This window comes from Xiphophorus maculatus, chromosome 12 (genome assembly GCF_002775205.1).
Source record: "Xiphophorus maculatus strain JP 163 A chromosome 12, X_maculatus-5.0-male, whole genome shotgun sequence".
NCBI lineage: Eukaryota > Metazoa > Chordata > Actinopteri > Cyprinodontiformes > Poeciliidae > Xiphophorus > Xiphophorus maculatus.
The window spans coordinates 25,829,018-25,844,235 of record NC_036454.1 but is presented as its reverse complement, the minus strand read 5'-3'; the positions used below and the strand labels follow the sequence as shown (position 1 = coordinate 25,844,235).

The 15,218-nt window shown below is 39.0% G+C and overlaps 2 protein-coding genes across 5 annotated transcripts in view; one reads left to right on the top strand and one right to left on the bottom strand.

The window, feature by feature from the left end:
• Positions 1-3,107, top strand: part of LOC106699860 (transmembrane protein 132D-like) — a 46,951-nt gene extending 43,844 nt beyond the window's left edge. For both annotated transcript variants that reach the window (XM_023343185.1, XM_023343184.1), the window contains exons 6-9: positions 225-430; positions 664-928; positions 1,092-1,283; positions 1,378-3,107. In XM_023343185.1, coding sequence (XP_023198953.1) covers positions 225-430; positions 664-928; positions 1,092-1,283; positions 1,378-2,700 — 1,986 coding nt within the window. In that variant the 3' untranslated portion in view covers positions 2,701-3,107. The remainder of the gene's footprint in view (positions 1-224; positions 431-663; positions 929-1,091; positions 1,284-1,377) is intronic.
• glt1d1 (glycosyltransferase 1 domain containing 1) overlaps positions 1-15,218 on the bottom strand; it is a 39,863-nt gene that overhangs the window by 8,792 nt on the left and 15,853 nt on the right. For 2 of the 3 annotated variants that reach the window (XM_005806923.3, XM_023343187.1), the window contains 4 exons: positions 13,073-13,116; positions 10,239-10,359; positions 9,205-9,303; positions 3,211-5,855 (listed from right to left, as the gene is read on the bottom strand). In XM_005806923.3, the coding sequence (XP_005806980.1) occupies positions 5,691-5,855; positions 9,205-9,303; positions 10,239-10,359; positions 13,073-13,116 (429 nt within the window). In that variant the 3' untranslated portion in view covers positions 3,211-5,690. Of the gene's footprint in view, positions 1-3,210; positions 5,856-9,204; positions 9,304-10,238; positions 10,360-13,072; positions 13,117-15,218 lie in introns of those variants that run through there. The other variant, XM_023343188.1, reaches the window with a different exon arrangement.

Below are 15,218 nucleotides of genomic sequence, written 5' to 3'. Positions count from 1 at the left end.
GACCTATTTGTTAAAACAGTGACTTTTATGGGAATATTTAATTATTTTTTGTCTTTGGTTAGAAGACAAACATCTCCTTCATGGACAACAAATTTGCTCTGCGTTGGATAGAGATTGTCTATGTACTAGTGTGAATACAAATTGATGGTGTTAGACAGGTGATCAAATTGATATGTGTGATCTGATGAATTGCTTCCTCCGCTATTCTCTCATCCTCCGTCCAGGTGTCAGACAGATGTGACTATGTCTTTGTGAATGGCAAGGAGACGAAAGGCAAGGTGAAGATGGTAGTAAACTTCAGCTACAGCTACTTGAGTGCTCAGCTCGAGCTAAACGTGTGGATGCCTCAGCTTCCTCTGCAGATTGAGTTGTCAGACACAGAACTGAGTCAGATCAAAAGCTGGCGAGTTCCAATCCTGACCTCAAAAAGGTGAGAGACACATATACAGTGTTACATTGAACAAAATCCCCTTATTTAGTTTCTACATGTTTTTTAAACACGCGATTTAGGTAATATCAATTTAAACAACAGAATTTAAAGGACATGATTCTGTAATTTGGAATAATCCAAAGAAGCAAAGAGGCAGGGTTAGATGACAGAAGGTTGACATTTCCTATGTAACAGGTGTAAACGTCACGTGTGTTTGCGTGCTTCTATCCCAGATCTGGCTGGAACAGTGAAGAGGCTGAACGGAAAGGGAAAGGCTGCATGCTCCAACTTCAACATGCGCTTGTGCGGGTTCTAACCCATTTTGTGGCTGAGCAGGAAGACCCGCGGGACCCTACTGCCTATTTCCTGGGCTCTGATTGGCAGGTGGATATTACAAGGTTGGTTCGATACTTCATGAAAGTCGAGGACCCAAGAGTTGCAAGACTTCAGGAAGGAAGGGTGCTTTCAGGACGAGACTTTGGGACCACAAACATCCAGGTAACAGGCTGAACCACTAATTATTATGCTTTTAGAAATTAGCAAGTGACAAACTGCACAATCGGCATTTATTAAGACCTGAGTGAAGTTGGATTCCCATATAAAGATGCCATCTAACTCACCTTTTATTTATTTATTCTTGTCCGACATTGCTGTGTGACAGGTGTTTTCTCCACTGTCAGATGTTATCTTGGCAAAGACAACAGTCAAAGTTGTGGATGACAAAGTGAGCATCACAGAGTTAGGTGTTCAAGTGGTTTCTGGACTCTCTATGATGTTACAACGCAGCTCAGGAAGTAGCAGGGCCATCTTGGCTACAACAACCACACAAGAGGTTCTACAAAGCCCAAAACAGGTACTATTCTATAATTTATTTTTAATGTTTCTGAGGGAACAAAAAGCTTAGAAGAAACCATAATTCTTGTTATTTCTCTCTTTTCTTTTTTTAGGAAGCTTTGGTCAGTTCGTGGGTCCAGTTTAGTGATGGCAACCAGACGCCTCTTGACATTTATGATCCAGCCAACTACCGATTGACAGTGACATCTCTTGATCAGGGAGTGGTGTCAGTGCAGGGCAGACCTCCTCTTGTAGTGGCAGAGGGTGAGGGTGAAGGAGTCCTAGTTAGAGTAGAGATGTCCATCGGCGAATCCTGCCAAAAGTCTAAACGCAAAAGTACGGTGGCTGTGGGCAACGGCAGCCTTAAGGTCAAGTTTCAGGCCAACACTCGGCGGCCAGGTGGAGCAACCCGCAGCGTAGACCGGAGCTCCGTTGGCAACAAAGACAGCAACAATGACTATGGCAACGATGGGGAAGAGATGGATGTTGAGAGAAAGCAGCGGAGGCCATCACAGTTTCTTCCTTCGAGTATCCCAAATTCAAACAAAGAGGAGAGTGCTATTCAGAAGATCCCAACCACAATCAGATCTACTGTGAGAACTGTGACTAGCGGCAGTCTCGGAGGGGTGGGCAAGACAAAAGGACCAGAAAACACTGGCAGTCCAACCAGCGTAGTGAATGTCGGCCTCGTGAGCAGCCCCAGAGAAGGCAGCAAAGTATATAGCTCAGACAACATGATAGTGGAAGACATGAGCAGTATTAGTTTTACTAGCACTGTGAAAGCCCCTGGGAATCTGGTAAACTACAACGACTTCCCCACCAAGGTGGAGATCCCTAGACCAAAAATGCCAGAGGTAGAAAGCGGTGAAGAAGCTTTGGCCAACAGGCCTCTCACAGACCTGGAGATTGGCATGTATGCCTTGCTGGGTGTTTTTTGCCTAGCCATCTTGGTGTTCCTAGTGAACTGCATCTCATATGTTGTAAAGTTCAGGCATAAGAAGCCTCCCTCTCATGGCCAGGAGCCCACAGGGCATAGGCACGACTGGGTCTGGCTCGGCACAGACGCTGAGCTGGTGATGACTGTGCCATGCAGTCCAATCCAGCAAGACTCACATACAGCGACCACGGTGATAGACATTGGGCCCGACAAGACTGCCTCTCTCTCCAGGAGGCCCAGTTGCCTGGCCTCCGTAACAAACTCTCCTCTCAGCTGTGCCAGCTCCCATCGAACCAAACCCATACAAAGCGAGTCCCTTCACTCGCCCACCAGCAAGAGAAAGCGAGTTCAGTTCACCACGTTCTCCACACTGGAGCGCCAGCATTCGCCACACCTCTCACCCAAGGAAAACGGCCATGGCATCCACTGGGTTGGAAAGGAAGAGCGTAGTGGGGAGGAACCTCAAGTGCCCATCATAAAGCCTGGGGACCAGTTATAACACAGAACCTGATCAGACCTCACATGTACAGCAGATGTGGCTTCGATCACCTCAATGCCTTTGTGAAGAAAATGGGATTTTGTATCAGGCCTCCTCAACATTTCATTGCCCATTTAGGCCTTTTACATGTACATGTCTTGTATATTGTATATACTTAATATATGAGAGTGGATATATGTGATAATGCTACAAATGGCTGAGCGGATACATTATTGTATAGACAATATTTAAAGCCACAACATGTTCATGCTGCACGAGGCACCCTTGATGCACCACACTCTAAAAAATACTGAGGAAAAAAGAAAAGCAAAATATTTAAAAATAAAACTCAAACATGTAAATTAACACCTACAATACTGAGTTCAGCCAAACAATTTTTTTTACATAAAAATGACTAATTTAAAAGAATAAAATGCATATTATGTTCAGTTTTTTTTCTATTATTAAAAACATAAATAACATTCTTTGACATTGCATCGAAATAAAAAGAAAACACACTGTGGGGTTGAACAATTATTATAATTTACAGTAAAAAAATGTCAGGTTGTTGAAATGTGACCATGATTGAAAAGTTCAAAATCTTTCCCACATATAGCACATCACTCCTACTGTATAATTCAACTGAAAAGTGGGCAGCTTGGTTAGAAGGTAAAAAATTAAAAGAGTAAACAACATGATTACAATAGTGTGTATTAATACCTTATTGAAGCATTTTTCAATTGATTTTTACTATTCTTCTTTGTTAGTAGTCTGTCAGCATTCCATATGTTGATTTGGAAATTTACTCTCTTTACTTTGCAAAAAGGCTTTGCAAATCAGTCAGATCAGCCCTCTTCAGGTGATTCCTGCAGATATAGTGTCAGATTTGCTTTGAACGACTGCTTGGCCATTTAAAAATATATTATTTCCTCTGACAGACTCATCCTTTTGTTGACTTAGATGTATACTTGGACTCGCAAAGATCCTGACAATAATAAAACATTGAAGGCTTTGGGTCAGAACTATCATGTTTGGGATAGACTCAAATGTTCGTAACCATTCAGTCACCTTGACCAAATCCTCTATTCCATCTGAAATTCAAACTGCAGTATGTCACTTTATTATAAACTATATGGTTTTCATATATTGTTTTAAAACGGTCTATGTCGTGACAGTATGAGACACAAAAACTGAGCTCCTCCGCGTTCTAGCTGTGGTTCTATTGCCATCTGCAGAAACACACTGCTTGACAAGAAACAACCAATCAGAGCCAGGAGGAAGGTGTTAGTGTGGTCAATCAAGTTCGTGTACGCACTCCTCACACCCTTCGCTTTGCACTGTTGCTAACTTAGCGACTTTGTTGTTATATTTAGCGACTTATCAGCTCCTTTTTCTTTTTAAGTGACTAACGACACATGGAACAACTTTTTTCTGTGTTAACAGAGACTTTTATGACAACATGTGAAAGCACCAATCTTACTACAGTTACAGCAAGAAGAGAGCCAACCTTCGCACAGTCGAAGGACTTACAGGTAGTCAGTCTGACAGCAGCCTTGTCATGCAGCAAACACAGCCTTCAAACAGAGCAGAAAGGAGACCCGTCCCTCTCATTGTAAATCATGCATATTGTTGATCCCACTCTGGATATAAGAATGATGCAAATATTTTTGATCTAGCCTAATGTTTTTTTGCTCTTTCATATGATATATGATGAAATAAATAACAAAAAACTGATTGTTTATGTAAGTTACATACTGCAGCTTTAAATTACCCCAAAGACTGAGACTCTCCGAACCATAATTCACTGTGATAACCTATTCTTTAGGAATTATTGACCCAAAGTTCAAGTTGGGTTTTACTAGACTAGAACAGTCTTTTGCAAAGTCATGGGAGATTTCAGCCAGATTTCAGTACTTTGGAAGAACGACCATATTCTTTAGCTCAGACAAATGGAGAATTCAGGTGATTGTCACATCTAGAAAGCTACTATTAATCTGAATGTTCTGTAGCTTCTTCAGTATTGTTGTTGGCCTCTTCTCATCCCCCCTGACCAATTTTATTCTTCCAATGCTTCTTCTACAATAACTGATAAAGACCTTTACTGTGTCATATGGTATTTACAAAGTTGTGGATTTCAGTTTTTTGCACATTTCTGCCAATCTGCAAATGACCATGTCAGGAAAACCTTATTTGGGAAGCTGAACTTTATTTTAGGTTGATGAAATTCACTAGCAGGTCTAAAATAAAGACGATTTTTCCAAACAGGTTAAGGAAGCTTCTTATTTTTGATTTTTTTCCTCAACATCATTTGTTTTCAACCAGAATTAAAAAGTCTCCCTTTTTTACACCAGGGAAACAGAAAGTTTTAACAGGTTTAGTGAGCAACCGTCTATCATATCTGGTACAGAATGCAGGTAAACCACTAAGATACCTCTTTAATGTCCATTTCATGTTACAGTTTTTCTATCCATCCCAGCTTCAGTGAATTGCCAAAACCGAAATTTATACAGCAAATGTGAAGGACATCATTTACCCCTCTGCCTTTTAAACCGATTCAGATTTTGCTGGGGTCTTGAAAATCCATTTGCTGCACTTCATTAAAAATAAACGAGTTAGCCAGCATAACGTTTTCGTCTCACCAGAATGGGACATAATTCAAGTATCAATTATTTTCACATCATCAACCAGTGAAGAAAATCAGAGGAAGGTTTTTTTTTCGTTTCATTTGCAATTTTTTTATTAGTTCCCTTTATGTAAAATTGCTTCACAGCCAGTGAACTTACATTATATTTATATACATGACAGCAACTTCACAGACATTATATATATTATGCGACACTCCAACACATCCATGCTTTTGGTTCAGTGTTACATAGCTTACAGTGAGGAAGGGCTGATAAAACTTTCATTGTATTTAAATAAGTATAAGAATAAGTATATTAAATAAGTAAAAGAATATACATACAGTACGTCCTCTTCTCTGCAACTAAAGTTCCTGAGAAAGTATACAGTTAGGCTAAAAACTGGGCCTTGTGCAGCTTGTCCACCAGCCTCTGATATGTTTCCCTCTCCTGTTTCACACTGTGATGTTCCTCCACGTAGAGTTTTCCACTCCTTACCACTCTCTCTCTCAGCTCCTGATCTGACAGCAGCCTCTGAGACTGGTGCACAAATTCCTGTAAAGGATAAAGCCAAAATCACACCCATTTACTGCCAAGAGCTACTTAAAGCTTACCAGTGAAGTTGCTTGGAGATATATTACTTTAAAGCATTAAAAAAAATCCCAGGCAAAGGAACAGAACCCAAGATAGAAGCCAGTACACTGATTATTAAATACTTCAAAGGCGTTTGTTCATTGCCAAAAGTAGAAGATATTTATGGCTTCAGATCCAAATATGGATATCCAACAGTTTTGGGGGTTTTTTTGTATGTTTTTTGGCTGCCGTCTCTCATTTGCTTAGGAACGAAAGAGGGCAACAAACAATGCATATGTTGCAGCTGAACAATATTGTCCAATTAATTGTATAAGAGGAAAAAAAAGCAAATAAAAAATTGACTGATCCCTGGTTAAGATGTTTTTCATCCACACAATCATGCAGATTTCTAGTTGCTCATCTGTCGGCCCAGCAGGCCGAGGGAAGAGTGTAAGGAAATGAAGTCAAAGTGCCTTGTGTGTTGTTACGAGACAGCAGCCAACATTTAGTGCTGTGACGAGCCAACGGGTGCACCGAGTTTAAGCCACTGGCAGGCTGCATACTATTTCAGCTTTCACTTCGAGCGAAACAATCATGTCTGAAGAGGCTCTTCTCTTTGGCCATATGAGAGCTTTGAGAAATCAGCAGCAGCTAATGTGTAAAATGTTTATATCCAGGCAGGAAAAGCCATACATGACATGAAAGTTGCTTTTAACAATAGTTCACACATGATTTCAAAATAGTTGAGGTCAGAGCTTTCCAAAAGCTGAATGCTAACCTACTTTATCCATTCCACAAATGTGTTTGGGATAACTGCATGGCTTGAATACAAAGGTTCAACCAGCCAGCTGTTGATTTAAAGTGAAATTGAAGAATTAGGAGGTAGTTTTCAATCATTATTTCATCCACTTTCTGCGTTACATGGATAACACAAATAAAAAAAACTGCCCCACAGACTGATGCTGCCGTTACCATAATTGGCGGTAGGTACAGTGTTCTATGGATTGAAAGCTTCACCTTTACACCTCCAAACATATTTTTGTGTTACTCTGACAAGACAGCTCAATCTTTGTCTTGTTTGGAATGTAAAGCAATTCTCCAAAAGGGATTTGGATTGTCCATGTCGGGAGTTGCAAATTTCAGTTGACCATGTAAAGTTGCAATTTTTTGAAACATGCAAGAAATTGCATCTTCTCAAATTATGGTGACATCAAACTTGCCTAACTGTGGACTGTAACAAGTTGTTTTAGCTTCTTACACTTTGACAGAATTGAGTTTTGGTGGTTCAATGTCTGCTGACATTGTACAGTCATTAGACATTTTTTGGGGGCTTAAAGTAATGGGTCACATGGTTGAAACCTGCACACAGTTGGGATCTCTGACAAAACAACTATCCCAAATGTATATCAAAACTGGTTTTTTAATAGACAAAGAAGGTCAACACTTAGCCTATGTGTTAAAAAAAGGAATTATTATAGTTTCTATAAATTCTGCCAAAAATATGTATGAAATATTTAACCAGAATTATTCTGGAAGCTTGTTGATGGCAACAAAAAGTGTTTGGCCAAGGTAAACCAGTTACCTAACCCCCTCAAGGGGCTTTAAAGCAAAGTAACTAGTTGGTTTTAAAGCAACGAAAATTGTCTGGGTTTATTCCAGTTGTCTGGTGTACAATTATGCCAGATGTGTAGGAACAGCTCAAATTGATGCTCACGATGAGTGTATGCAAACATCCATAATGGTCAGGCTCATTTAAGGTTTTACAAACTGAAAACACAATTAACCAAATCAAGAGAAGCTGTTAAAACAAGAAAAAATGTCTAGAGTCAAAAGACGGCAGACCAACAGGCACTTGCTGGCTATCAGTACCAGCTGAGGTCATAGTTTATCTGGTCAAAGTTGCTGCAACCATCTGTGTGACCTTTTTGGCAGCAGTTCAGCTGAGCACACGTGCGGAGAGGACTTAACTCAGCCATCACAACAACATCAAGTCACAGCATGGCATGGCCATGCTTTAGTTCCCTGACAACTGGCCTTAGCATATGATATCCTCCCTACGCAACAGACGCAGCTAAAGCAGGAAACTGCGTGGTTTTATGACAAGAGTCCTATTTAGTGCTTTCCAGTTTGCTGCTACATTTTTGCAATTAATCGACATGACGCAATATGATGTTTTTATAAATGTTTAACATATTTTCATGGAAGAACACTGAAGATATGACACGTTGTTTCAATGTAAAGCAGTCAGCGTACAGCTTGTTGAACTGTAAATTTGAAGTCTCATTAAAATAACTCAACACAACCAATAGTGTTCAAACCACTGCACACAAAGAGAAATTGTCCAAATTATGTCGAAAAATCCAATATTTTGTGTGACCACCCTTAGTTTTTGAGCACTGCCTTAACTCTACTGGGCACTGAGAGCTTCACAGACTGCCACTGGAATCCTCTTCCACTCCTCGATGACAACATCATGGAGCTGATGGATGTTGGAGATTTCCTCCACTTTCCACTTATAGATATCCTACTGATGCTCAATAGGGACTAGGTGTGGAAACATGCATGGTCAGTCCAGTTTCTTTAGCAAGGCAGCGGCCGTAGACTTTTGCCAGTCTTCTTATAGTCTTGGCCATCTTTATGTAGAGCTACAATTTTTTCTTTTTATTTTATATTCTCAGAGTCCTTTGCCAACTGCGAGAGTGATAACACTACATTTAACACACCCGCTCGCCAGTCCCACCTGAGGCCTTCTAACGCTTCATTGAAGAGTTAGAAGAGTCTCGTGCCTTGAATTTAACATTAAACAAAAAGGACACAAAGAAAGTCAACCGCTAAAAAAATAATAACGTCTTGTCCTGTTTGTGTTTTCAACTCTAATGACTCGCATGACACCAGGAATGGAAAATGGCTAATAGCGTACAAATTTGGATAGTTTCATTTTTGATGTCAGTAATTTAGACATTAAAAGCAGCATTTGCACTTTATTTTTCATGGGACAGAAAATTTACAATTATTCGAGTTACTTTGCATTGTATCAAAGTGCCATATTATCAGCATTGTCCTATGGAAAGATATAATGAAATATTTACAAAAAGGGTGTACTTTAATAACTGCATTCCTCTGATTAAGTATAATCTCAAATTAATCTGTGTTTTCACAATAAAATCAAATAATGTGCTGAAGTAAAGTAAGTTAATTTGGGTGTTGTGAATCAGTGTTTCAGAACTTTGAAATCAAAGTATTTCTTCAGGCAAATGATGAGGCTGTAGCATGTGGGCCACAGATGCTGTTTAGGCAGCAGAGAACGGTGATCTGGTCAGGGACTGTATACCTGAGGAGAAGAGAACAGCAGCCCAGTGACTCCATGCTTCACCACAGCTGCGTTTCCTGGTATGTTCCTCGCCAGAACAGGTACTCTGAGGTCCATTGCCTGAGAAGCAGAGGCGAATGAATGTACATCTCCATAAATTAGAAGAGTATGACAAATTTTTTTATCTAGCTCAGTATTTCTAAATGTGTAGCATATGAAATCGATTCATTACACAGTGATATATTTCATGTGGCTTTTTTCCAGTTAATTTTGGTGATCATGGCTTAAAGAATCTGAAATTCAAGTAAAAAAAAATAATTAGTAAGTTACTTAAGTCTAATTTAAATGTCATATCATTGGAAGATATGTTACTGACACAGATCACAAGGAGGGTAAGCATATATTTAAACATATATTTAAGAAGGTCACAATTTCTATAATGAAGATCCTTTTTTTATTGTTCTTATATTAGAAAAATCTCACTTTCTGAGAAAATAGGTTTTTCATTAGCTGTGCAACTTGGAAAAAAATAATGCGAAACAAACGGTGATGAATATATCAAGTCTGTGTGTTTTCTCTCTGAATTGAATTGCATTATTCTAATTCTTTGTTTGAAGTACCTGTACAATCAATCTCTGGGACGAAACATTCCTGCTCATTTTTAGCGGAGCAGGAAAAGCGCACACACAGCCGTCGAGCCTGCTCTCACTTACAGAACTAGCGATTTATATTGGCGTCGGCAGGCTGCGGGGTGAAACACCCAAACATAGTAAGAAGACTTTGAGCCCACTGTGGATTGTCTTAATTGACTGTGTTTAAAGAAGATTAAGTGGAATTTGAGGCTTGATTCCACTCAGGAATAGACATGTTGAAGTCAGGCAATTAATTTTGGTAACGGCCCTTCAATTAGCTTGATAATATTGTTGCAAAGCAGTAGAGAAATATCTGTAAAAGCATTCACAGCTGAATGGGTGTGAGTAAGAAAATAATTTCTCTGTAAATACCTTGAAAAAAAAAAAACATTTTTCCCCCTCAACCCTCTTGCAAATGTTTACCTCCAAGATGGCTGCTGACATGCCCTCTGACACAGAACTGTTGACTACGGCATAGCACCTTTTCATGGCGGCATGAAGCTCCTGTTGGCTCCTCTCCTGCGCCAGGAAGACCCCGGTGGCCCTGCAGAGGCAAAGCTGAGTTCTGTGAGACTTGAGGCCAACACAGGCGTGAATGATGTTGAACGGCAACGACAAGCTCAAGCTAGGACACATGGCGGCACTGAGTGTGACACGCACGGTGAGTTCAGGTAAAGTCTTAACAAGACAGGGCAGCTTCCTGCTGCAGAGGGTTTTGCTGTGGTGGAAGCCTTTGGCAGGAAAACTGCAAACTCAGTCAAGATTTGAGAGTGGGAGGAAGAATAAAACAAAGAGATGGTTGGTAGAGCACGGCTATTTTATGTGCAATCCCCTCCAAAAGTACCAGAACGGTCAAGACAATTAGGTTATTTTTGGATTTGACCTCAAACATGTGACTTTAACTTTTAAAGGGCGATCTCAGTAGTTATTATTATTTCTAGTTTAATACCACATATTTAAATGAGCGAAAGTGTTACCAAATTGACTTAAAACAGATTAATAAACTCAATGATAACTAAAATCTTACAGCAAATTTTTAACTTGCAACTTGTTCCAAACGGTTAGTCCTTCCAGTGTATTTTTTTTCTGCAGGTGAAATTAACACTGCATGTTAAGCTTGTCCAGGTCAAAAACCTTGCATCTCTTGATCCAGATCAACATATTTGCTGTTATGGTCAATCACCTTGCTGTGTGATGAAAGGTCTAACTGCAAGTTAGGTTATATGTTTTTTTAACTTAACAGATTTTTCTCCATGTAGACTTCTGAGCTCGGCAGAATCTCAAGCCCAAGTCCAGACGTTCCCTCATCTGCATTTCACAAAGGAGCTTGCATATTTGGAATAAAGTGCTGATAGGGCTTGAAACCAGTCTGGTTTCTTTATATCCCAGACTCAGCTAGCAAGGAAGTCAAAGCTACGCATGTGCTGACTTGTACAGGGGCCAAGCTGGCTTTAGAAGCTCCAGGGAGTGATGTAATGACATATGGTTTGTGTGACCCGTGGGATTTAAAAGCCTAAATAAAACTAAGAAATAATTTCTGATAAGAACAGTAAGAAGGTCAGTTATATGACTTATAGATGTTTAGCCAACAACAATGATTATTACACTAAGTTATTGTTCTGAAAAGGTCTGTATGAGGAGAGTCCTGACAGATCTCTTAATTGTAATGCTAAAGTCATCTCCTCCCGTCATTCTGTACTGCTGGCTTTATTTCTAAAAGAACACAGTTGTCTCCAATTTTGATTTATGACAGTCTGAATGTAGCTCAGCCCACAAAACTTTGATCCAGGATTTTTGAGGCTCATACCAGAAGATTTTTGGCAAACTAGGGTCTTGCCTTCCTCTCCTTCTGTCTAATGAGTGGTTTGCTTCTTTGAGAGTAATCTATTCACTTTTGTCTGTAAAGCTTCAGACAAACAAGAAATACTGATATCCTAACAAAGTTTCAGTCCACAACTTGCTGATGTTTTTTCTTGTTCTAGGCTTTTCAAGGCTTCTACTTGCAACCTTAGCAATTTCTGTGCTTTTCGGAGAATAACCAAATGGTTGTTCTTGCTATAACCAATGTTTGAACAATGACGTCAACCTATTTTCACTGAACCTCAGCTTCCTGTAAGCTCATTTTTAACCAACCGTCGGTTCTCTGGCTTTCATGTCGGTTATATTGCTAACCATAAATGCACAGCCAAACCCAATTTTGTCTACTGCCGAATATCTAGGAGTAACTTTTGTTAACCTAAATATTCGAGGTTCTATTGCAAATAAAGCCTCTGAACTCTGAGATGCAGCTGTAAATACTATTGATGCACCAATATGAACATTTTGGGCCTGTTGGGGTGGATATTTATTGTACTGTTCTTCATGAAAACTTTTATATCATTTGATTTATTGTTGTGTTGATAAATTACAATTAAATAGAACAAAGAATCTGACAGTATTATAAAAAAAAAAATTTTTTTCCTTTTTTCTCCAGGTTGTTTCATGAGAGCGTCAATGAATATCAGTGCATTAGAAAATATCATTAAATACAAATACTGTGTGCAGTTTAATAATATAAATCACACTTCTTTAAGTAAGCGACAACCTGAGGAAGCCTATTTTAAATGTGAATGTTTTTCAGAAATAGTAATTGTGATGTGGTGCTATAAATGCTTTGCATTCACACTCATACTGTTACTTAAAAAAGAAGTAATGAACATTTCATTATCATTTTTATTGAAATAAAAATAGTAACACAAAATATTGTGATAAAATTCAAAGTCCATATCGCCCAACCCTGTCGGCCAGTAGCGCTATCCGATATTATTGCTATTTTCACCGGGAATCAATATTTACTGATATATGCATTGCCCTACCCTTTCAAAACTGTGGAAAAATAAAAATAAAAAAAATCAACCACACCACTGACATTGATTCTCTGCTTAAATACCCAACAATCCTGTGCTGATTAACTGTCACATGACCAACCCCTTCCCCTCCTGAAACACAATGGCAAGATGAAAATAAATATCGGTTATTGATATCGGCCCAGTATTATTTATGGGGCCGATACAGATATCTAAAAATTTACTAATATTGGCAAATAATAATAACACTGACATATCGTTTATCCCTAGCAAATACCTGAAAAATAAGATGAAATGTCTCATATTCGTATTTCGATGTCACACCCAAATGTTTGCAGCTTTAAAAAAACAGAACGAATAAAAAAGTGGCCTCGGAGGGGAGCGTGTTTGTGTTTGTGTCATAGTCCTTACCGTTTAACAACTGCTTCCACTTCAGCAGTGAGTGCAGGGTCAACCTGGAAAATAAATACATTTGTAGATTTAGGATTAAGAGGGCAAACAAACACTGGCGTTTTAGATCCATAACAGCTTTATTTTCAGCAGGGTTTCCAACAGAAAACTTAATCAGACAGATAAGACAAACAATGTCACAAGAATTTATTTCATGAGAAAATCACTCTCTTGGGAAATCCTGTATTTTCAGAGATTGGGGTCAGGGTGGGGTGGGAGGCCAATCTGATTAATTGCAATGTGGGATTTGCGTGCATTAGCTTGTCCTCAGAGAAGTCGAACCGTAGCAATTTGGGTCAGAGATGCCACCAAGCAAACGGGTAGTTTTTATGCTCTCTCTCATCTTGCAATCCTGGAATGACTTTATCTAATTTATTCGTAAGATAGTGCACAATAAAAATCAACCACTTTCAGTGGGGAGCATTTTAGTGCTCTGGTGCAAACTGGGATTTGCTTTAGAAATATTGTTAATTTTTTGTTATTCTGCTGCTTGTGAGACAAAACGATTTCCCTTGTGGCATCAAAAAAAAAGAGCTTCTTTTCATTTCGGTTTCTCTAAAGTTCACAAAGTGGCAGGTAAAGTCGATTAAAAAAAAGTATGTATATCCATTCATGCAATTTCTCCCTTTATACAAGCTGCATTTTCAATTGAACTGATAAAGCCTAGTAAGAAAGGAGTAAGATGTTGCTGACAAACACCGCTGACCTGAATTTTTCTCTTGTTGACAGATGTTGCACAGCCAGAGTGCTTATTATGATTATGAGGAGGAATTTATAGTGCGTCATTATAGACAGAGCAAGGCATGGCTTATTCTGCCTCCTGTTTTCTGAGTTTTCTGCATTTACATCCTCTGCAGGTTTCCTGTTTATATTAATGAAACAAAAAGAAGGGAAAAAGTGCAGCTATTAAAACGTCTTTAACTAAAGACGTGGAAACATTGAAGCTGCTAAGATCTACTTATTTCACAGAAAAACAAACATGAATCTGCTGTGATTCAGGGCGAGATGAATCACACGTCTCTCTCCTTCCACTGAAGCGTCTCATCAAGCATCAACAAAGCGTAGCGGAAAGCACGAAGCGGCAGTAAGTTAGAGCATATGCCTCTGGCTATGTCTTACTGAGCTGTTTTTTGAGTGAAACTATAGGCACAACATACCTTTTGCCTGGCACCACTGTTTGAGAGAATGAACAGATAGATGCGTAAGTACGACTCATTGATGTGAGATCAAACCAAGTCAAGGGGAAGAGAAGATGAAGACAGCAAACACAGAAATCAATGAGAGAGATTGGAAACGAAACAGCAAAGTGAACAGAGCACCGAGACTGAATTTGGGTTTTTATATGCAGGACTAAGAAGTCAAAAACACTTTACAGTGTATTCAAGAGTCAAACCCCTTGAAATCTACTATTTTGTCACTTTTAAATTTTAAACTTTAATTAATTTTATTGTAATTTCATGTGAGACCAATACCTAGTGGTGCATCACTATGAAGAGCACCAAAAAGGACAATTATGAATGGTTTCCAATCATTTTGCCTATTCCAGTCTACGGATTTTTTTCAAGCAATGCAAGACAGAAGTTTTCAGACCAGTTTTAGTTTCCCAGCATCCCTGACCTGTCTGCTGACTTCCTTGCTCTTCATAACACCGTTCACTAACATTCTCTAGCAAATCTCTAAGACCTTCAAAGAGCAGCTGGACTTATAGAATTCAACTTACAATGCATTTACTACTTGTGGGACTTCTGAAAACACTGGGTTTCAGAGTGAAGAAGATGCATACAAATGAACTCTTAATTTATTTAATTGTAAAAATAGTTTAAACCCATGTGTCATTTTTTTCCACTTCAAAATTATGTGCCACCTTATGTTGGTCTGTGAAATTAAATCCCTCCTCTCGACACCCTTCCAAAAGCAAAAAAACCCCCAAAAACAAACTTTTACTGTGGTTTGTAGTTGAACTGTCACCAAATGTAAAAACTATTATGAATACTTTCATGCACAGTAAATGCATAATGCATAAATGATTCTTGATTGATTTAGTTTCATAAATCAGATGATGATGAGAGTTTTCAGCTTCTTTTTTTACCCCCTCACTGCCAGCAAA